The sequence below is a fragment of the Coregonus clupeaformis genome, chromosome 24 (genome assembly GCF_020615455.1).
Source record: "Coregonus clupeaformis isolate EN_2021a chromosome 24, ASM2061545v1, whole genome shotgun sequence".
Lineage (NCBI taxonomy): Eukaryota > Metazoa > Chordata > Actinopteri > Salmoniformes > Salmonidae > Coregonus > Coregonus clupeaformis.
In genome coordinates, this window is record NC_059215.1 from 35,584,107 (window position 1) to 35,599,670 (window position 15,564).

Consider the following 15,564-nt stretch of genomic DNA (forward strand, 5'->3'; position numbering starts at 1 on the left):
TGTTACTTTTGATTTTGACCCCCCCTTTGTTTAGGGACACATTATTCAATTTATGTTAGTCACATGTCTGTTGAACTTGTTCAGTTTATGTCTCAGTTGTTGAATCTTGTTATGTTCATACAAATATTGACACATTTTAAGTTTGCTGAATAATAAACGGTGACGTGAGGACGTTTCTTTTTTTGCTGAGTGTTTATATATATATATATATATATATATATATATATATATATATATATATATATATATATACACACACACAGTGCATTCGGAAAGTATTCAGACCCCTTTACATTTTCCAAATTTTGTTACGTTACAGCCTACACACAATACCCCATAATGACAAAGTGAAAGCAGGTTTTTAGAAATGTTTGCACATTTATTAAAAATCTAAACAAGAAATACCTTATTTACATAAGTATTCAGACCCTTTGCTATGGGACTCGAAATGTAGCTCAGATGCATCCTGTTTCCATTGATCATCCTTGAGATGTTTCTACAACTTGATTGGAGTCCACCTGTGGTAAATTAAATAGTTTGGACATGATCTGGAAAGGCACACACCTGTCTATATAAGGTCCCACAATTGACAGTGCATGTCAAAGCAAAAACCAAGCCATGAGGTCGAAGGAATTGTCCGTAGAGCTCAGAGACCGGATTGTTGTCGAGGCACAGATCTGGAAAACTGTACCAAAGTTTCTGCAGCATTGAAGGTCCACAAGAACACAGTGCCTCCATCATTCTTAAATGGAAGAAGTTTGGAACCACCAAGACTCGGGGGAGAAGGGCTTTGGTAAGGGAGGTGACCAAGAACCCGATGGTCACTCTGACAGAGCTCCAGAGTTCCTCTGTGGAGATGGTAGAACTTTCCAGAAGGACAACCATCTCTGCAGCACTCCACCAATCAAGCCTTTATGTTAGAGTGGCCAGACGGAAGCCACCCCTCAAATAAAGGCACCTGACAGCCTGTTTGGAGTTTGCCAAAAGGCACCTAAAGGACTCTCAGACCATGAGAAACAAGACTCTCTGGTCTGATGAAACCAAGATTGAACTCTTTGGCCTGAATGCCAAGCCGCATGTCTGGAGGAAACCTGGCACCATCCCTACAGTGAAGCATGGTGGTGGCAGCATCATGCTGTGGGGATGTTTTTCAGTGGCAGGGACTGGGAGACTAGTCAAGATCGAGGGAAAGATGAACAGAGCGAATTACACAGAGATCCTTGTTGAAAACCTGCTCCAGAGCGCTCAGGACCTCAGACTGGGGCAAAGGTTCACCTTCCAACAGGACAACGACCATAAGCACACAGCCAAGTCAACGCAGGAGTGGCTTCGGGACAAGTCTCTAAATGTCCTTGAGTGGCCCAGCCGAAGCCCAGACTTGAACCCAATCGAACATCTCTGGAGAGACCTAAAAATAGCTTTGTTGCTACGCTCCCCATCCAACCTGACATAGCTTGAGAGGATCAGCAGATAAGAATGGGAGAAACTCCCCAAATACAGGTGTGCCAAGCTTGTAGTGTCATACCCAAGAAGACTCGAGGCTGTAATCACTGCCAAAGGTGCTTCAACAAAGTACTGAGTAAAGGGTCTGAATACTTGTAAATGTGATATTTCCTTTTTTTTTTTTTTTTACACTACCGGTCAAAAGTTTTAGAACAACTACTCATTCAAGGGGTTTTCTTTTACTTTGATTATTTTCTACTTTAATAGAATAATAGTGATGACATCAAAACAATGAAATAACACATATGGAATCATGTAGTAACCAAAAAAGTGTTAAACGAATCTAAATATATTTTATATTTGAGATTCTTCAAATAGCCACCCTTTGCATTGACGACAGCTTTGCACACTCTTGGCATTCTGACAACCAGCTTCACCTGGAATGCTTTTCCAACAGTCTTGAAGGAGTTCCTACAGATGCTGGGCACTTGTTTGCTGCTTTTCCTTCACTCCCACTCGTGGAGCTTCTCGTACCAGGTGGCCTGGATTTCCTGTTAAAGAACAAGAAGGCCCGCACACTGTTAAAGTTCCCAATTCACAGCTTTATTGACAACGTTTCGATCGTATGACCACAAGGATGTGCGGATGACCACAAACTTTTCTATAGACTGGATTTTCTGTTAAAACAACACAACCAGGTGGTGCAAATGACTTTAATAATTATCTATCAGATATACAGTGGGGGGAAAAAGTATTTAGTCAGCCACCAATTGTGCAAGTTCTCCCACTTAAAAAGATGAGAGAGGCCTGTAATTTTCATCATAGGTAAAAATCACATTGTAGGATTTTTAATGAATTTATTTGCAAATTATGGTGGAAAATAAGTATTTGGTCACCTACAAACAAGCAAGATTTCTGGCTCTCACAGACCTCTGTCCTCCACTCGTTACCTGTATTAATGGCACCTGTTTGAACTTGTTATCAGTATAAAAGACACCTGTCCACAACCTCAAACAGTCACACTCCAAACTCCACTATGGCCAAGACCAAAGAGCTGTCAAAGGACACCAGAAACAAAATTGTAGACCTGCACCAGGCTGGGAAGACTGAATCTGCAATAGGTAAGCAGCTTGGTTTGAAGAAATCAACTGTGGGAGCAATTATTAGGAAATGGAAGACATACAAGACCACTGATAATCTTCCTCGATCTGGGGCTCCACGCAAGATCTCACCCCGTGGGGTCAAAATGATCACAAGAACGGTGAGCAAAAATCCCAGAACCACACGGGGGGACCTAGTGAATGACCTGCAGAGAGCTGGGACCAAAGTAACAAAGCCTACCATCAGTAACACACTACGCCGCCAGGGACTCAAATCCTGCAGTGCCAGACGTGTCCCCCTGCTTAAGCCAGTACATGTCCAGGCCCGTCTGAAGTTTGCTAGAGTGCATTTGGATGATCCAGAAGAGGATTGGGAGAATGTCATATTGTCAGATGAAACCAAAATAGAACTTTTTGGTAAAAACTCAACTCGTCGTGTTTGGAGGACAAAGAATGCTGAGTTGCATCCAAAGAACACCATACCTACTGTGAAGCATGGGGGTGGAAACATCATGCTTTGGGGCTGTTTTTCTGCAAAGGGACCAGGACGACTGATCCGTGTAAAGGAAAGAATGAATGGGGCCATGTATCGTGAGATTTTGAGTGAAAACCTCCTTCCATCAGCAAGGGCATTGAAGATGAAACGTGGCTGGGTCCTTCAGCATGATAATGATCCCAAACACAACGCACGGGCAACGAAGGAGTGGCTTCGTAAGAAGCATTTCAAGGTCCTGGAGTGGCCTAGCCAGTCTCCAGATCTCAACCCCGTAGAAAATCTTTGGAGGGAGTTGAAAGTCCGTGTTGCCCAGCGACAGCCCCAAAACATCACTGCTCTAGAGGAGATCTGCATGGAGGAATGGGCCAAAATATCAGCAACAGTGTGTGAAAACCTTGTGAAGACTTACAGAAAACGTTTGACCTGTGTCATTGCCAACAAAGGGTATATAACAAATTATTGAGAAACTTTTGTTATTGACCAAATACTTATTTTCCACCATCATTTGCAAATAAATTCATTAAAAATCCAACAATGTGATTTTCTGGAATTTGTTTTCTCATTTTGTCTGTCATAGTTGACGTGTACCTATGATGAAAATTACAGGCCTCTCTCATCTTTTTAAGTGGGAGAACTTGCACAATTGGTGGCTGACTAAATACTTTTTTTCCCCACTGTAAGTCTGTTATGTAACAAAATGTTGAAAAAGTCAAGGGGTCTGAATACTTTACAAATGCACTGAATATATACACAAATTGTAGTTGACCCCGTTCTGGGTTCGGGTCCGGTCCACCAGTTGAGTATGGGAGCTCTAGAGAATGTTTCCCAAAAAATAAAATACTACCTACCTGGTCATGAGGGTGTGTGGTCGTGTCTCCTGTAAAGCACGTTGTGACAACTGCTGATGTTAAAAGGGCGTTATAAATTAAATGTGATTGATTAATAATAATTATATGATTGATTGTCTTTGTTTCTCTGTCTCTAGGGTTGCCAGCGGATCGTGGAGGACTGGCAGAGGATCCTAATGGTTCGTTCGCTGGTCATCAACCCCCACGAGGACATGCGGACCTGGCTCAAGTACGCCAGTCTCTGTGGCAAGAGTGGACGTCTGGTGAGTTTACTAGCACAGGAACAGCTAATGGGTAAATGGCCAAATGGTTCATAATAGGGATGTCAGTAAGGGTTATTTTCTCAACCGGTTAGTCTGCACCATCAACCAGTTATCCTTGCAAAAAAGTATAAAAGCATGATTTAATGCACTCCGTTGTTCAGCTCACGTTTTATCAAGTGTAATGTTTCGACCAGGCCTCACAAAGACCTGGACAAAACATTGCACTCAACAAAACAAAGGGAGCGTTCACCGGTATCTGGGTATCGATTTCTCTGTCATAAATGGCTATAAAAACCCTACATGATTTGTGGTGTTTAGTGACCAGCTTGTTGGGCAATTGGCTTGTATTTAATTAATGTATTTCCATTCAGATACAGCTATAAGCTGTTGTATCAGGTTGAGTTCAAGTGATGTCAATTGACATTAGTACAACCAGAATGGAATGAATTTGCTAAAACAATTCTTTAAAGGTTGTGTGTCAATCCAAGGGGGAATCTATTCTACTGGATTGGATTCTGCCGTGCAGGCCCAACAGTGATGCTTTGGTGCGAAACTCAACTCTCACTGGAACGACTGTGTAAATGTAACGCACCTCTCAGAAATCGCACTGTTTAGAAACCGTACCTCAAACCTGTTTAATAAAAGTGTCACTGTTTTCCCTCCCTGGTGCCAGTTTTATTGTAAGTGATTGTAGTGGATTGCAGGCAGCCGACCAGCTTTCCAATCGCAACACAACCCTTTCAGAACATTCCAGTATGATGTCAGAGAATTGTAGCGGTTTTCACTCACAGGAGCGAACATCAAACGGCGAGCGAAGAACGTGATTATGGGCAAACGAGCAACGTCTAAAAGAATGCCCACACTGTTCTAAAAGGCGGGCCCCTCCACAGGGGTCAGTGGTTAGTTACGCCCTCCACAGTAGTGTGGTATACTTGAGCTGTTTATTTAGCAAGAGGTTGAAACGGGCCTGGGGAAACCTGGGGGTCTGTGTACGTCTGTACGTCCATGGGAGTTGGGAGGGGATAGGGAAGCTAGGGCAGTGGTTCTCAAACATTTCCTCTGGACTTCAGACTTTCACAATATTGTTGTAGCCCTGAACTAGCAAACCTGATTCACCTAATCAAGGTCTTGATGATTAGTTGATAAGTTGAATTAGGTGTGCTAGCTCTGGAATAGATCAAATATGTGAAATGGCTGGGGGTCCCTGACTAGAGGTCTGAGTGGGCTGTAGGGGACTGACCTTGAGGTTTCGACCGTTGAACCCCTTTGACATTTTCTTCCACTTTGGCGCTGCTCTGCGGCTGACACTATGCTGCTCCTAGCCTTGTGTGTACAGAATGGTGTTGTGCGTGTGTGATGTTGAGTATTATGACAGAAATTATCAATGTCCATAAAAACAAATGAATCTCTTTTCTCCCAGGCGTTGGCCCACAAGACCCTGGTCCTTCTCCTGGGAGTGGACCCCTCGAAGCAGCTGGACCACCCGCTGCCCACCGTCCACCCCCACGTCACCTACGCCTACATGAAGTACATGTGGAAGAGCCAACACAAGGTACAGTAGCTCTACTGTTGTTACAGGGTTTCTCTGCAGCTGAAGGAAAATGTAGTTTTCTCAAAGTTGTGTAATGTAAGGAAATGCAGGGCTGTCATGTGTAGTAGGTTCATGAAATATTGTGGACCATTGTGTGTTAGGGAACCAACTGAAATGAAGAGCATAAACATTCCAGGGCAAAAATGGCAGCAGTGACAAATGTCACATCATTCCAACCACGCCATTAGTGTGTAAAGGTGTCTGTCTGTGTGTGTGTGGTCAGGGGGACTGGTCTATATATAACCCCCCCGACCACACACACACACCTCCTCCCCCCTCACACACACCCTTCTACCACGTGTTCCAAAGCTTCTGGCTCTCCCATTGTGGGTCTCATTAGGGAAGTGTTGGTGCTGCTGGGGCTGAGGCTGGCGTTTACGTAAGTGTGAGCGTGGCGTGCCTGCTGCCCGCCACAGGGCTATACTAGGGCCAGCTGCAGGAGCCGCTCACAAGGCAGGAATCTTAATGACACATGCATCCAAGTCCCTGCCAGAGAGGAGCCATCCATCCCCCATCTGGACTCTTTGGACTGGGACTGGAACAACAAGGTCCTGTTCAGTAGGGAGGGAAACGTTTTGAAACAATTAAACAGTGAGGGAATACCAGATGTTAGGTCCAATTTTCGGTTGCAAAAGGTTTTACGACACCCTGCCCTATTGAACACTGCGACACCCCCCCCAATGGAAGGCAAAAGATTAACACAGTTAAATATAAAGAGAAACACAGTTGAATATCACTCTTGTCAGATGGATGTGCGGGGGCGATATCATAGAGCATAGGCGACATTTGTATTGACAGGAGAGTTGAGTTAAATCCCCGTTTTTAAATGAGAGTTCTTTGACCCCCCTGTTGTTCCTCTGTCCCTCATCAGATCGAAGCCTTCCAGCACATGCAGCACTTTGTCCAAGGGATGCAGCAGCAGGCCCAGCATGCCATCGCCGCTGAGGACCAGCAACACAAGCAGGAGCTCCACAAGCTCATGGCCAGGTCAGGACTCCTACCATACCTACATTAGGGAAAAAACTAATGAACGTCACGCACCCCATTTGTTATTGCAGTGTGTGCTTGAAAAAAATCAGCACACACCTTTTCCCTGCCCTCATGTTCTCTCTCACCTAAAGGGTCACGTACAGAGAGTTCTGCTCTTTCTCCATGACTGTGACCCAACCCTGGTCGTCTACTCTTCCACCATTCCCTCCCTCGCTCCTTGTACTGGCATTAGTTTTGCAAACCCAGACAAGTTTTCTCTCTTTTCATTCTGCGTAATCAGTCACCCCTCAGCCAGCGGGCATCTAGGAATCCAGCTACTTATCTTCAACCAAATGTGGCATTGTGCCCACAGGTACCGGAAACCAGGTGTGTCTCTGGCAAGCTCTGTCAGTCAGCACCTGGCTGTGCCTACACCCACACCCCAGCCCAGCGTGTCCCATACCTGGCCGGGTGTTGCCCTCTGCCTCTTCACCCTGCCTCCTGCCACGTTCTACCATCTTCACCTGTTCTCTCTGTAAGAATAGTTGCTGTTTGAATGTTTTGACATAAAATGGCTGCCAAACTACACCTTCAGTGTGCGGATGCTGAGCACTGGCAGTGGACCAGTAACATGAACAGCTGGTCCAGGATCTGTGCTGTGGTTTAGCCTGTGACGTTCAAGGTTAGGACTGGGGATGGACAAGCTGAATTGAGATCAGTTATGGGCAGAAAGGGACTGGAGGTATTTCTCTATTCCTGTTGGAAGCTCTTCCCATTTGCAACAACACCCTTTTTTGCAACGCTCCCAATCAGGAAGGCTCGTCGCATGTATTTCTATTTGGTGCTTGTGTATACTATCAACGGATAAAAAATGGAAATACTCCCATTTTCAGAATACCTCTGCAAGACATGAAAGCCTAAGGAAGTTGTTTGTATGCTCGATGGGCCCATGAAAATACTTCCAGCACGATCCCCATTCCCCAAAGCTCTCTCCTTCATGGGGTGGACTTCAAATGAGTGCCCAAGGGAAGGGAATATCAGAAATCTCAAAGGGCGATAATTTTTTGGGAAAGTTTACTTCTGACACACCAGGTTTTGTGTGTGTTTGTGTGTGAGGTTTTACTCAGTAAAATGCTGTGTTTCACATTGGCCTCCAAACAAGCACAAGCAGGGGTAAAAATTAAAAATAGTTGAGCTTTATGGGTTAAATGTGTTGACACGTTGGTCAGCAGACGAGCCTACTTACAGTAAAACATACAGTAAAAACACTCATCTGAGACACGCACACACACACAGGAGACAAGCCTTCTTACCGTAAAACACACAGTAAAACACTCATCTTAGAGGTACACACACATAAATGCACACATACATACACACAGTGTTTCATACCTGCCATTGCAGGTTCTCGTTGTCTGTGGAATGTTCGTCTGCACTGTTTTCTTCCAGACATGCTGACACACTTTCCTGCAAATGGGTTGGCACTGTGGAATGGTGCACATCTGGTCTGTGCAGAAGCACACACCACCATTCTCCACCCCCAAAATAATTCATTGTAATTTCAGCGCTATTTATTTGCATGTTACGAGGCAATGATCATGATAAGACCTGCAACCCTGCAATCTCCGGTCTGAGTTCCTGTGGTAACCGAGAAGCACTTCTGGCACTAGTCGTTCTCCCATGCAGACCGTTTTACTGTGTTTTTCTTGAGGAGAAGCGGTTTGTCAGAGGTGAACTGAACCAGTACTGTATTTTCACATGGAAAAGCACTCCGCAGCATTACGCAATGCTAATGGATAATTTATTAGAAGTGCTTTCTGGAAACAGTGCAGCGTATAGTTAGGAGCTGAGGGATGGATGGCTGCACAGTACTCGCCAGTTCCTGGTCAGATGTGTTATAAACTAATCACGCGCTTGGCCCATGTAAATCAAACACTACTCGATTATTTGACGGTTTGCCTCGAGTGTCTGTGTCTTTTAGGATGATTGATATAGCAAGCACAACCACAGGGAAGACCGACCACGAGGCAATGTTCCCTCACACTCACCACCGATATAAAAAATTGATTCCAAAACCTTTCAGTAGCTAATGCGCCGTTGCTTTTAGTAATGAGGCCTAAGTATGATAAATGTCTTTGCAGGATTTCCAAGTCTTCCCATCATTCTCTTCTATTTTAAAGGACTGCACTAGTCAGGTCCCTACACTAGAATGTAATGGAAATGTACTGCATTGAACATCCATTGCCAACACCCCCAAGACAACTTGTGATGACAGTGAGCATAGTGTATAAGATAACTTCCCCAACATATTCTTTAAATTGTTACAACAGAACAGACTTTTCTCATAGAAAAGTTAAAAGTAGATTCGGTTAATATACATTTTCTCCAGAGGTGTCCCACAGATCTTGGCTTTAGGCCTAGGTAAGCATGTCAGTGGCCAAACAAGGCAATAGGGGGTAGAGAGGAGTGTGTGGACGGGCCTAGGCTCCTCTGTGGCATTCGAGAGGGGAGATGGACTGCCAGGTAACAGCATGTGGAAAGCATTCATCACACTAACAAGTGTAACTGTAAGGGCCTGACTTAGTGTAAGAGCTTCATCTCACATACCAGCCCTTATAGCTGTTGACATGAGTGTGTGTTGCCAATGCAATTCATCAGACCCTGATGCAGCCCTGGGCCCGTATTCACAAATGTCTCAGAAAAGGAGTGCTGATCTAGGACCAGGGGCCTCATTTATCAACCGTGTGTAAATTCCATACTCAATTCTGTCATAAGTGGAGATCCTAGGATTTGCGTGCGTAACAAATGATATGCATTTATCAAACTGTCGCTAGCAACATGTACGCATGTTTTCATTGATAAATCAGAGCCATATTATATTTGTGCGGTCATGAACAAGCGCTACAACCCCGCCTGGAAAACGCCCTCCTTTCACCTTTTACGCAACAAAAATGCCTTCATTTGCTGTATGATTTGGAGATGTTGGAACTGGGCCATGATTGTTTCTAAAAGAAAACGCAATGGCAAATTTTATCACATTTCTGTAGAGGAGTGGACAGAATGTTGCAGTGACTTTTCCAAACAAAAAAGACATGCTGTCTAGCAAGTGCTAAACACTGACCGCACATTCTGCAAGATTGATTGTCCATTCGACCAATTTAAATGTAAATCCTACAGCCCACACTTCTATGCAAATACATGATTGTGTTTCTATCTCCTGCCTTGGTATAGGCTCTGAAATTAAATAGGCTAGGCTATGATGTCGTGCTCCTAATCCTATAGCACAGCACTACTGTAGCCTGACCATACTGTCACAGTCAAGGCTACCGGTCTATTTATTTTTGAGCATGCTTGGCTATTGAATTAGCGATTGATAAATGATAGCCTACTATTTGTTGTGTAGTGGGAATCATTTAAACCAATTATGTCAGAAAAGGAGAGACATGTCCTGCAATATGATAATGATGTAGGCCTATATAACACAATTTAAAATACCAACGGCAAATTTATCTTTTATCACTAGGCCTAGGTTTTGTTTTTATTATTATTATTATCCTTCCTGTGCATCAAACACCTCCCATTTCCCCCAAAGGAACAATCAGCCTATTTGCTTGCTATAGGGTTGATCAACCTTCTTGTGATTTGCGTGGAGATACGCACACTTTCCTGTCAAGTTCAACGTTTATAAATACCAACCTTTGCGGGAAAACTGTCGCATGCAGGTTTTAGAGTATTTTTTGTACTCACTCAACTTGATAAATGAGGCCCCAGGTACCCAGTGTCCATATTAAGGGTCTCAGAGTAGGAGTGCTGATTTAGGATCAGTTTTGCCTTTTTAGATCACAAACAAATAAGATTACATGGATAGAAGGGGACCAGATTCTAGATCAGCGCTCCTACTCTGAGATGCTTCATGAGCGTAGGCCGTATTCTGCTGACGATCTATATAGTGACCACGACTGTTTCTCTCCCTATCCCTCTCTCTCTTCCTCCATCCCTCCTTCCCTGCCTTCCTAGGTGCTTCCTGAAGCTGGGTGAATGGCAGCTCAGTCTGCAGGGCATTAACGAGAGCACCATCCCCAAAGTGCTGCAGTACTATAACCACTCCACGGAGCATGACCGCAACTGGTACAAGGTCAGTGACCCACTCACCTCCAACCCCTGTCACTCCCATCAGCATTCATGCTGTGGACCTCATGCTGACTCCTCCATTTACTTAACATAAGGTTTGTATGTTATTAGAGACATGAGTTGATTTGAAAGGAACCAAGGGCACCTTTGGGCTTGTATAGGCCCATGCCCAGACTCCAGGAAAGCCATGCTCTTCCTCTACTGAGTGCCCCCCTTCCTCACATCTCTCAGTAGCTCATTACATAACAACCAAGAACATGACAGACATCTGTTTAGACCCAGAACATTCCCCAGAGGGCCGGACTCCTCCAGGACATCTCACATAGCCAATTATTTTCCAGTTTACTGAAGGATAACGTACTGGAAGTTGATGTGATAAGTGCGATAACATAAGTTCAAACATATGTTTCGACATGTAGACTTGTCATTCTATATCTTCGAATAAAATGTTTTAAATATATATATTTGTTCACCTGGCATACCTTTTTCCGCAGGCCTGGCACGCATGGGCGGTGATGAACTTTGAGGCGGTGCTGCACTACAAGCACCAGAACCAGGGCCGGGATGAAAAGAAGAAGAAGCGCCACATCAGTGGTGCAAGTGCCAACAGCGAGGCCAGCAACAGCGACAGCGAGGTAGACAGCACAGAGCACAGCCCTGTGCCCTCGCCGGGCCAGAAGAAGGCCAACGAGGTGAGGGCGGCGGCCATCTTAGATTCTCCTTCACCATACTCGTCCCCTAACGCTAACCAGCCCTTTCACTATTCACTACCAGACAAATTTCTAACTAATTTGACAGACCTGTGTGGAACTTCAAATGTTGCCTAAATCACAAGTTTATGTCAGTGGGAGACATTGAGAGAATGTGTGAGTTAGGATTTGTGACTCACTGGGACTAAGGGACAAAGGAGCAACTTGGTCTTTTGACTATGACTGAATGCCTTGCTTGCTGAAATCAAGGTACAATCAATCTTCCTCTTCCTCTTCCTCATTCTCTCTCTGTTGTTTGGCGAGTGCAGGACCTCTCCAAGACGTTACTCCTCTACACTGTTCCTGCAGTCCAGGGCTTCTTCCGCTCCATCTCCCTCTCCAGAGGGAACAACCTCCAGGACACCCTCAGGTGAGTCCCCACATGGGGCCAGGGCCTGTATTCACAAAGCATCTTAAAAGTATGAGTACTGATCTAGGATCCGTTTTCCCTTTTAGATCATAATGAATAAGATTATATGGACAGGGGGCACCTGATCCTAGATCAGAACTCCTACTCTGAGATGCCCAGTACACTGGTAGACGCTGAGTTGAAATATGTGGAGAGGAAGCCCACTGGTGGCAGAGAGAAGAACTCCAATTCCAATTTGTGTTGTTGCACGCATTACATTGCTTGGTGTCGTTGAAAATGAGGTTTGAAATTCAGGGAAACTCTGGTTGTTTTTTTCGTCTGAACCTGTCAATAAAGATGCAATAGATGCAAGAGACTGGTTTTGACATGATGCGGTTTTCTTTCTCCAGGGTCCTGACCCTCTGGTTTGACTATGGACACTGGCCTGAAGTCAATGAGGCACTGGTGGAGGGTATCAAAACCATTCAGATAGACACCTGGCTACAGGTACACATCTCACATGCACGTTTTTTGGTTTGCTTTTATTGTTCTGTCTATTGTGATAAGGGTGAATTATTCCCAAGGGCAAGGTTGGTTTTGGGCCATGAAATAGTCATTCAACCAAGTCTTACAGGACGACAGTAACTGAATAATAATGCCACATTGCATTGCTCCGGGATATTAACAAAATTAAGTCTCCCTATCTTGCCCCCACGCCTGCAGGTGATCCCCCAGCTGATTGCCCGCATCGACACACCCCGTGCTCTGGTTGGCCGCCTCATCCACCAGCTGCTCACCGATATTGGGCGCTACCACCCCCAGGTAATGGCATACTGCTGGCACCCAGGCTAGGAGCGATGGCCTAGGACACATATCTCTGAACTAGTACTGCATTGATTAACTCTCCCTCCCTCTCTCTCTCTCTCGCCCTCTCCCCTCTTCTAGGCTTTGATCTATCCGTTGACCGTGGCCTCCAAGTCAACCACCACTGCCCGCCACAATGCTGCTAACAAGATCCTCAAGAACATGTGTGAGCACTGCAACACACTGGTCCAGCAGGCCATCATGGTACGTGATGCCTGTCGGTGTACACACTCTACCTCACAGTACAGCAACAAGTGGTTACAGTCTGTTTTACCATTTAGACATACAGAGCCTTCAGAAAGTATTCACACCCCTTGACTTATTCTACATTTTGTTGTGTTACAACCTGAATTTAAAATGGATTAAATTGAGATGTTTTGTCACTGCATACACAAAATACCCCATAATGTGAAAGTGGAATTATGTTTTTAGAAATTAATAAAAAATTAAAAGCTGGCCTCCCGAGTGGCACAGCGGTCTAAGGCACTGCATCGCCGTGCTAGAGGTGTCACTACAGACCCGGGTTCGATCCCATGAGGTGGCGCACAATTGGCCCAGTGTCGTCCGGGTTAGGGGAGGGTTTGGGCGGCCGCAATGTCCTTGTCCCATCGCGCTCTAGCGACTCCTGTGGTGGGCCGGGCGCATGCACGCTGACTTCAGTCGCCAGTTGTACAGTGTTTTCTCTGACACATTGGTGCGGCTGGCTTCCGGGTTAAGCGAGCAGTGTGTCAAGAAGCAGTGCGGCTTGGCAGGGCCGTGTTTCGGAGGACGCATGGCTCTCGACCTTCGCCTCTCCCGAGTCTGTACGGGAGTTGCAGCGATGGGACAAGACTGTAACTACCAATTGGATATCATTGGGGAGAAAAAGGGGTAAAAAGTACAACAACAACAAAATATTAAAAACTGAAAGGTCTTGAGTCAATAAGTATTCAACCCCTAAATATGTTCAGGAGTAAAACATTTACTTAACAAGTCACATAATAAGTTCAGAGGTTTCAATCTGTGTGTAATAATAGTGTTTAACATTGGTAGATGGGTAATAAGGCATAGAATATCCCTTTGAGCATGGTGAAGTCATTAATTACAATTTGGATGATGTATCAATACACCCAGTCACTACAAAGATACAGGCGTCCTTCCTAACTCAGTTGCCGGAGAGGACGGAAACCGCTCAGGGATTTCACCATGAGGCCAATGGTGACTTTAAAACAGTTACAAAGTTTAATGGCTGTAATAGGAGAAAACTGAGGATGGATCAACAATATTGTAGTTACTCCACAATACTAACCTAATTGACAGAGGGAAAAGAAGGAAGCCTGTATTCCAAAACATGCATCCTGTTTGCAACAAGGCACTAAAGTAATACTGCAAAAAATACAAACAGAATACAAAGTGTTATGTTTAGGGCAAATCCAATACAACACATTACTGAGTACCACTCTCCATATTTTCAAGCATAGTGGTGGCTGCATCATGTTATGGGCATGCTTGTAATTGTTAAGGACTTTGGAGTTTTTCAGGATATAAAGGAAACGGAATGGAGCTATGCACAGGCAAAATCCTAGAGGAAAACCTGGTTCAGTCTGCTTTCCACCAGACACTGGGAGATGAATTCACCTTTCAGCAGGACAATAACCTTAAAACACAAGGCCAAATCTACACTGGAGTTGCTTACCAAGAAGACAGTGAATGTTCCTGAGTGGCCGAGTTACGGTTTTTACTAAATCTACTTGAAAATCTATGGCAAGACCTGAAAATGGTTATCTAGCAATGATCAACAACGAATGTTGCACAATCCAGGTGTGGAAAGCTCTTTGAGACTTACCCAGAAAGTCTCACAGCTGTATTTGCTGCCAAACGTGCTTCTACAAAGTATTGACTCAGGGATGTGAATACTTATGGTAATGATATATTTCTGTATTTCATTTTCAATAAATCTGAATTATTTTCTAAAAACATGTTTTGACTTTGTCATTATGGGGTGTTGTGTGTAAAAAAATAAAAAAAATTAAATAAATTTTGAATTCAGGCTGTAACACAACAAGATGTGGAATAAGTCAAGGGGTATGGATACTTTCTGAAGCCACTGTATCAGCACTGTATGTATCTCGTCCGTCCGTCCCCCGTCCCCTGTCCCCCCATTTGAAGAAATCATAAGAAGGCCTTAAATCCAGAATGTTAATGTATCCTGTTTCCGAAGGCCTGAGTCACTTCCTGTCTCCCCAGGTGAGCGAGGAGCTGATCCGGGTGGCCATTCTGTGGCACGAGATGTGGCACGAGGGACTGGAGGAGGCCTCCCGCCTCTACTTTGGCGAGCGTAATGTCAAGGGCATGTTCGCCGTGCTGGAGCCCCTTCACGCCATGATGGAGAGGGGCCCGCAGACCCTCAAAGAGACCTCCTTCAACCAGGTCCGTCTTTGTATTCTTTTGTCTTTTTTAAAGTTATGTTTGTAGTCGTCCTAATGTATTTTGTCTTATTTTTAACATTTCATTTACCAAGTTACAATGATTGACAAATGTGCGCGTATCTTGTAACTTTGCATAAATCACATGTACAGTCGTGGTCAAAAGTTTTGAGAATGACACAAATACTAATTTTCACAAAGTCTGCTGCCTCAGTTTTGATGATGGCAATTTGCATATACTCCAGAATGTCATGAAGAGTGATCAGATGAATTGCAATTAATTGCAAAGTCCCTCTTTGCCATGAAAATGAACTTAATCCCCAAAAAACATTTCCACTGCATTTCAGCCCTGCCAC

General features: G+C 44.5%; 1 protein-coding gene across 2 annotated transcripts in view; it reads left to right on the plus strand.

Moving 5' to 3' along the window:
- The window catches only part of mtor (mechanistic target of rapamycin kinase), a 154,515-nt gene that overhangs the window by 122,823 nt on the left and 16,128 nt on the right, over nt 1–15,564 (plus strand). For both annotated transcript variants that reach the window (XM_045207166.1, XM_045207167.1), the window contains exons 35-44: nt 4,025–4,150; nt 5,571–5,702; nt 6,613–6,728; nt 10,728–10,845; nt 11,336–11,533; nt 11,860–11,960; nt 12,350–12,446; nt 12,663–12,761; nt 12,885–13,007; nt 15,030–15,212. In XM_045207166.1, the coding sequence (XP_045063101.1) occupies nt 4,025–4,150; nt 5,571–5,702; nt 6,613–6,728; nt 10,728–10,845; nt 11,336–11,533; nt 11,860–11,960; nt 12,350–12,446; nt 12,663–12,761; nt 12,885–13,007; nt 15,030–15,212 (1,293 nt within the window). The remainder of the gene's footprint in view (nt 1–4,024; nt 4,151–5,570; nt 5,703–6,612; nt 6,729–10,727; nt 10,846–11,335; nt 11,534–11,859; nt 11,961–12,349; nt 12,447–12,662; nt 12,762–12,884; nt 13,008–15,029; nt 15,213–15,564) is intronic.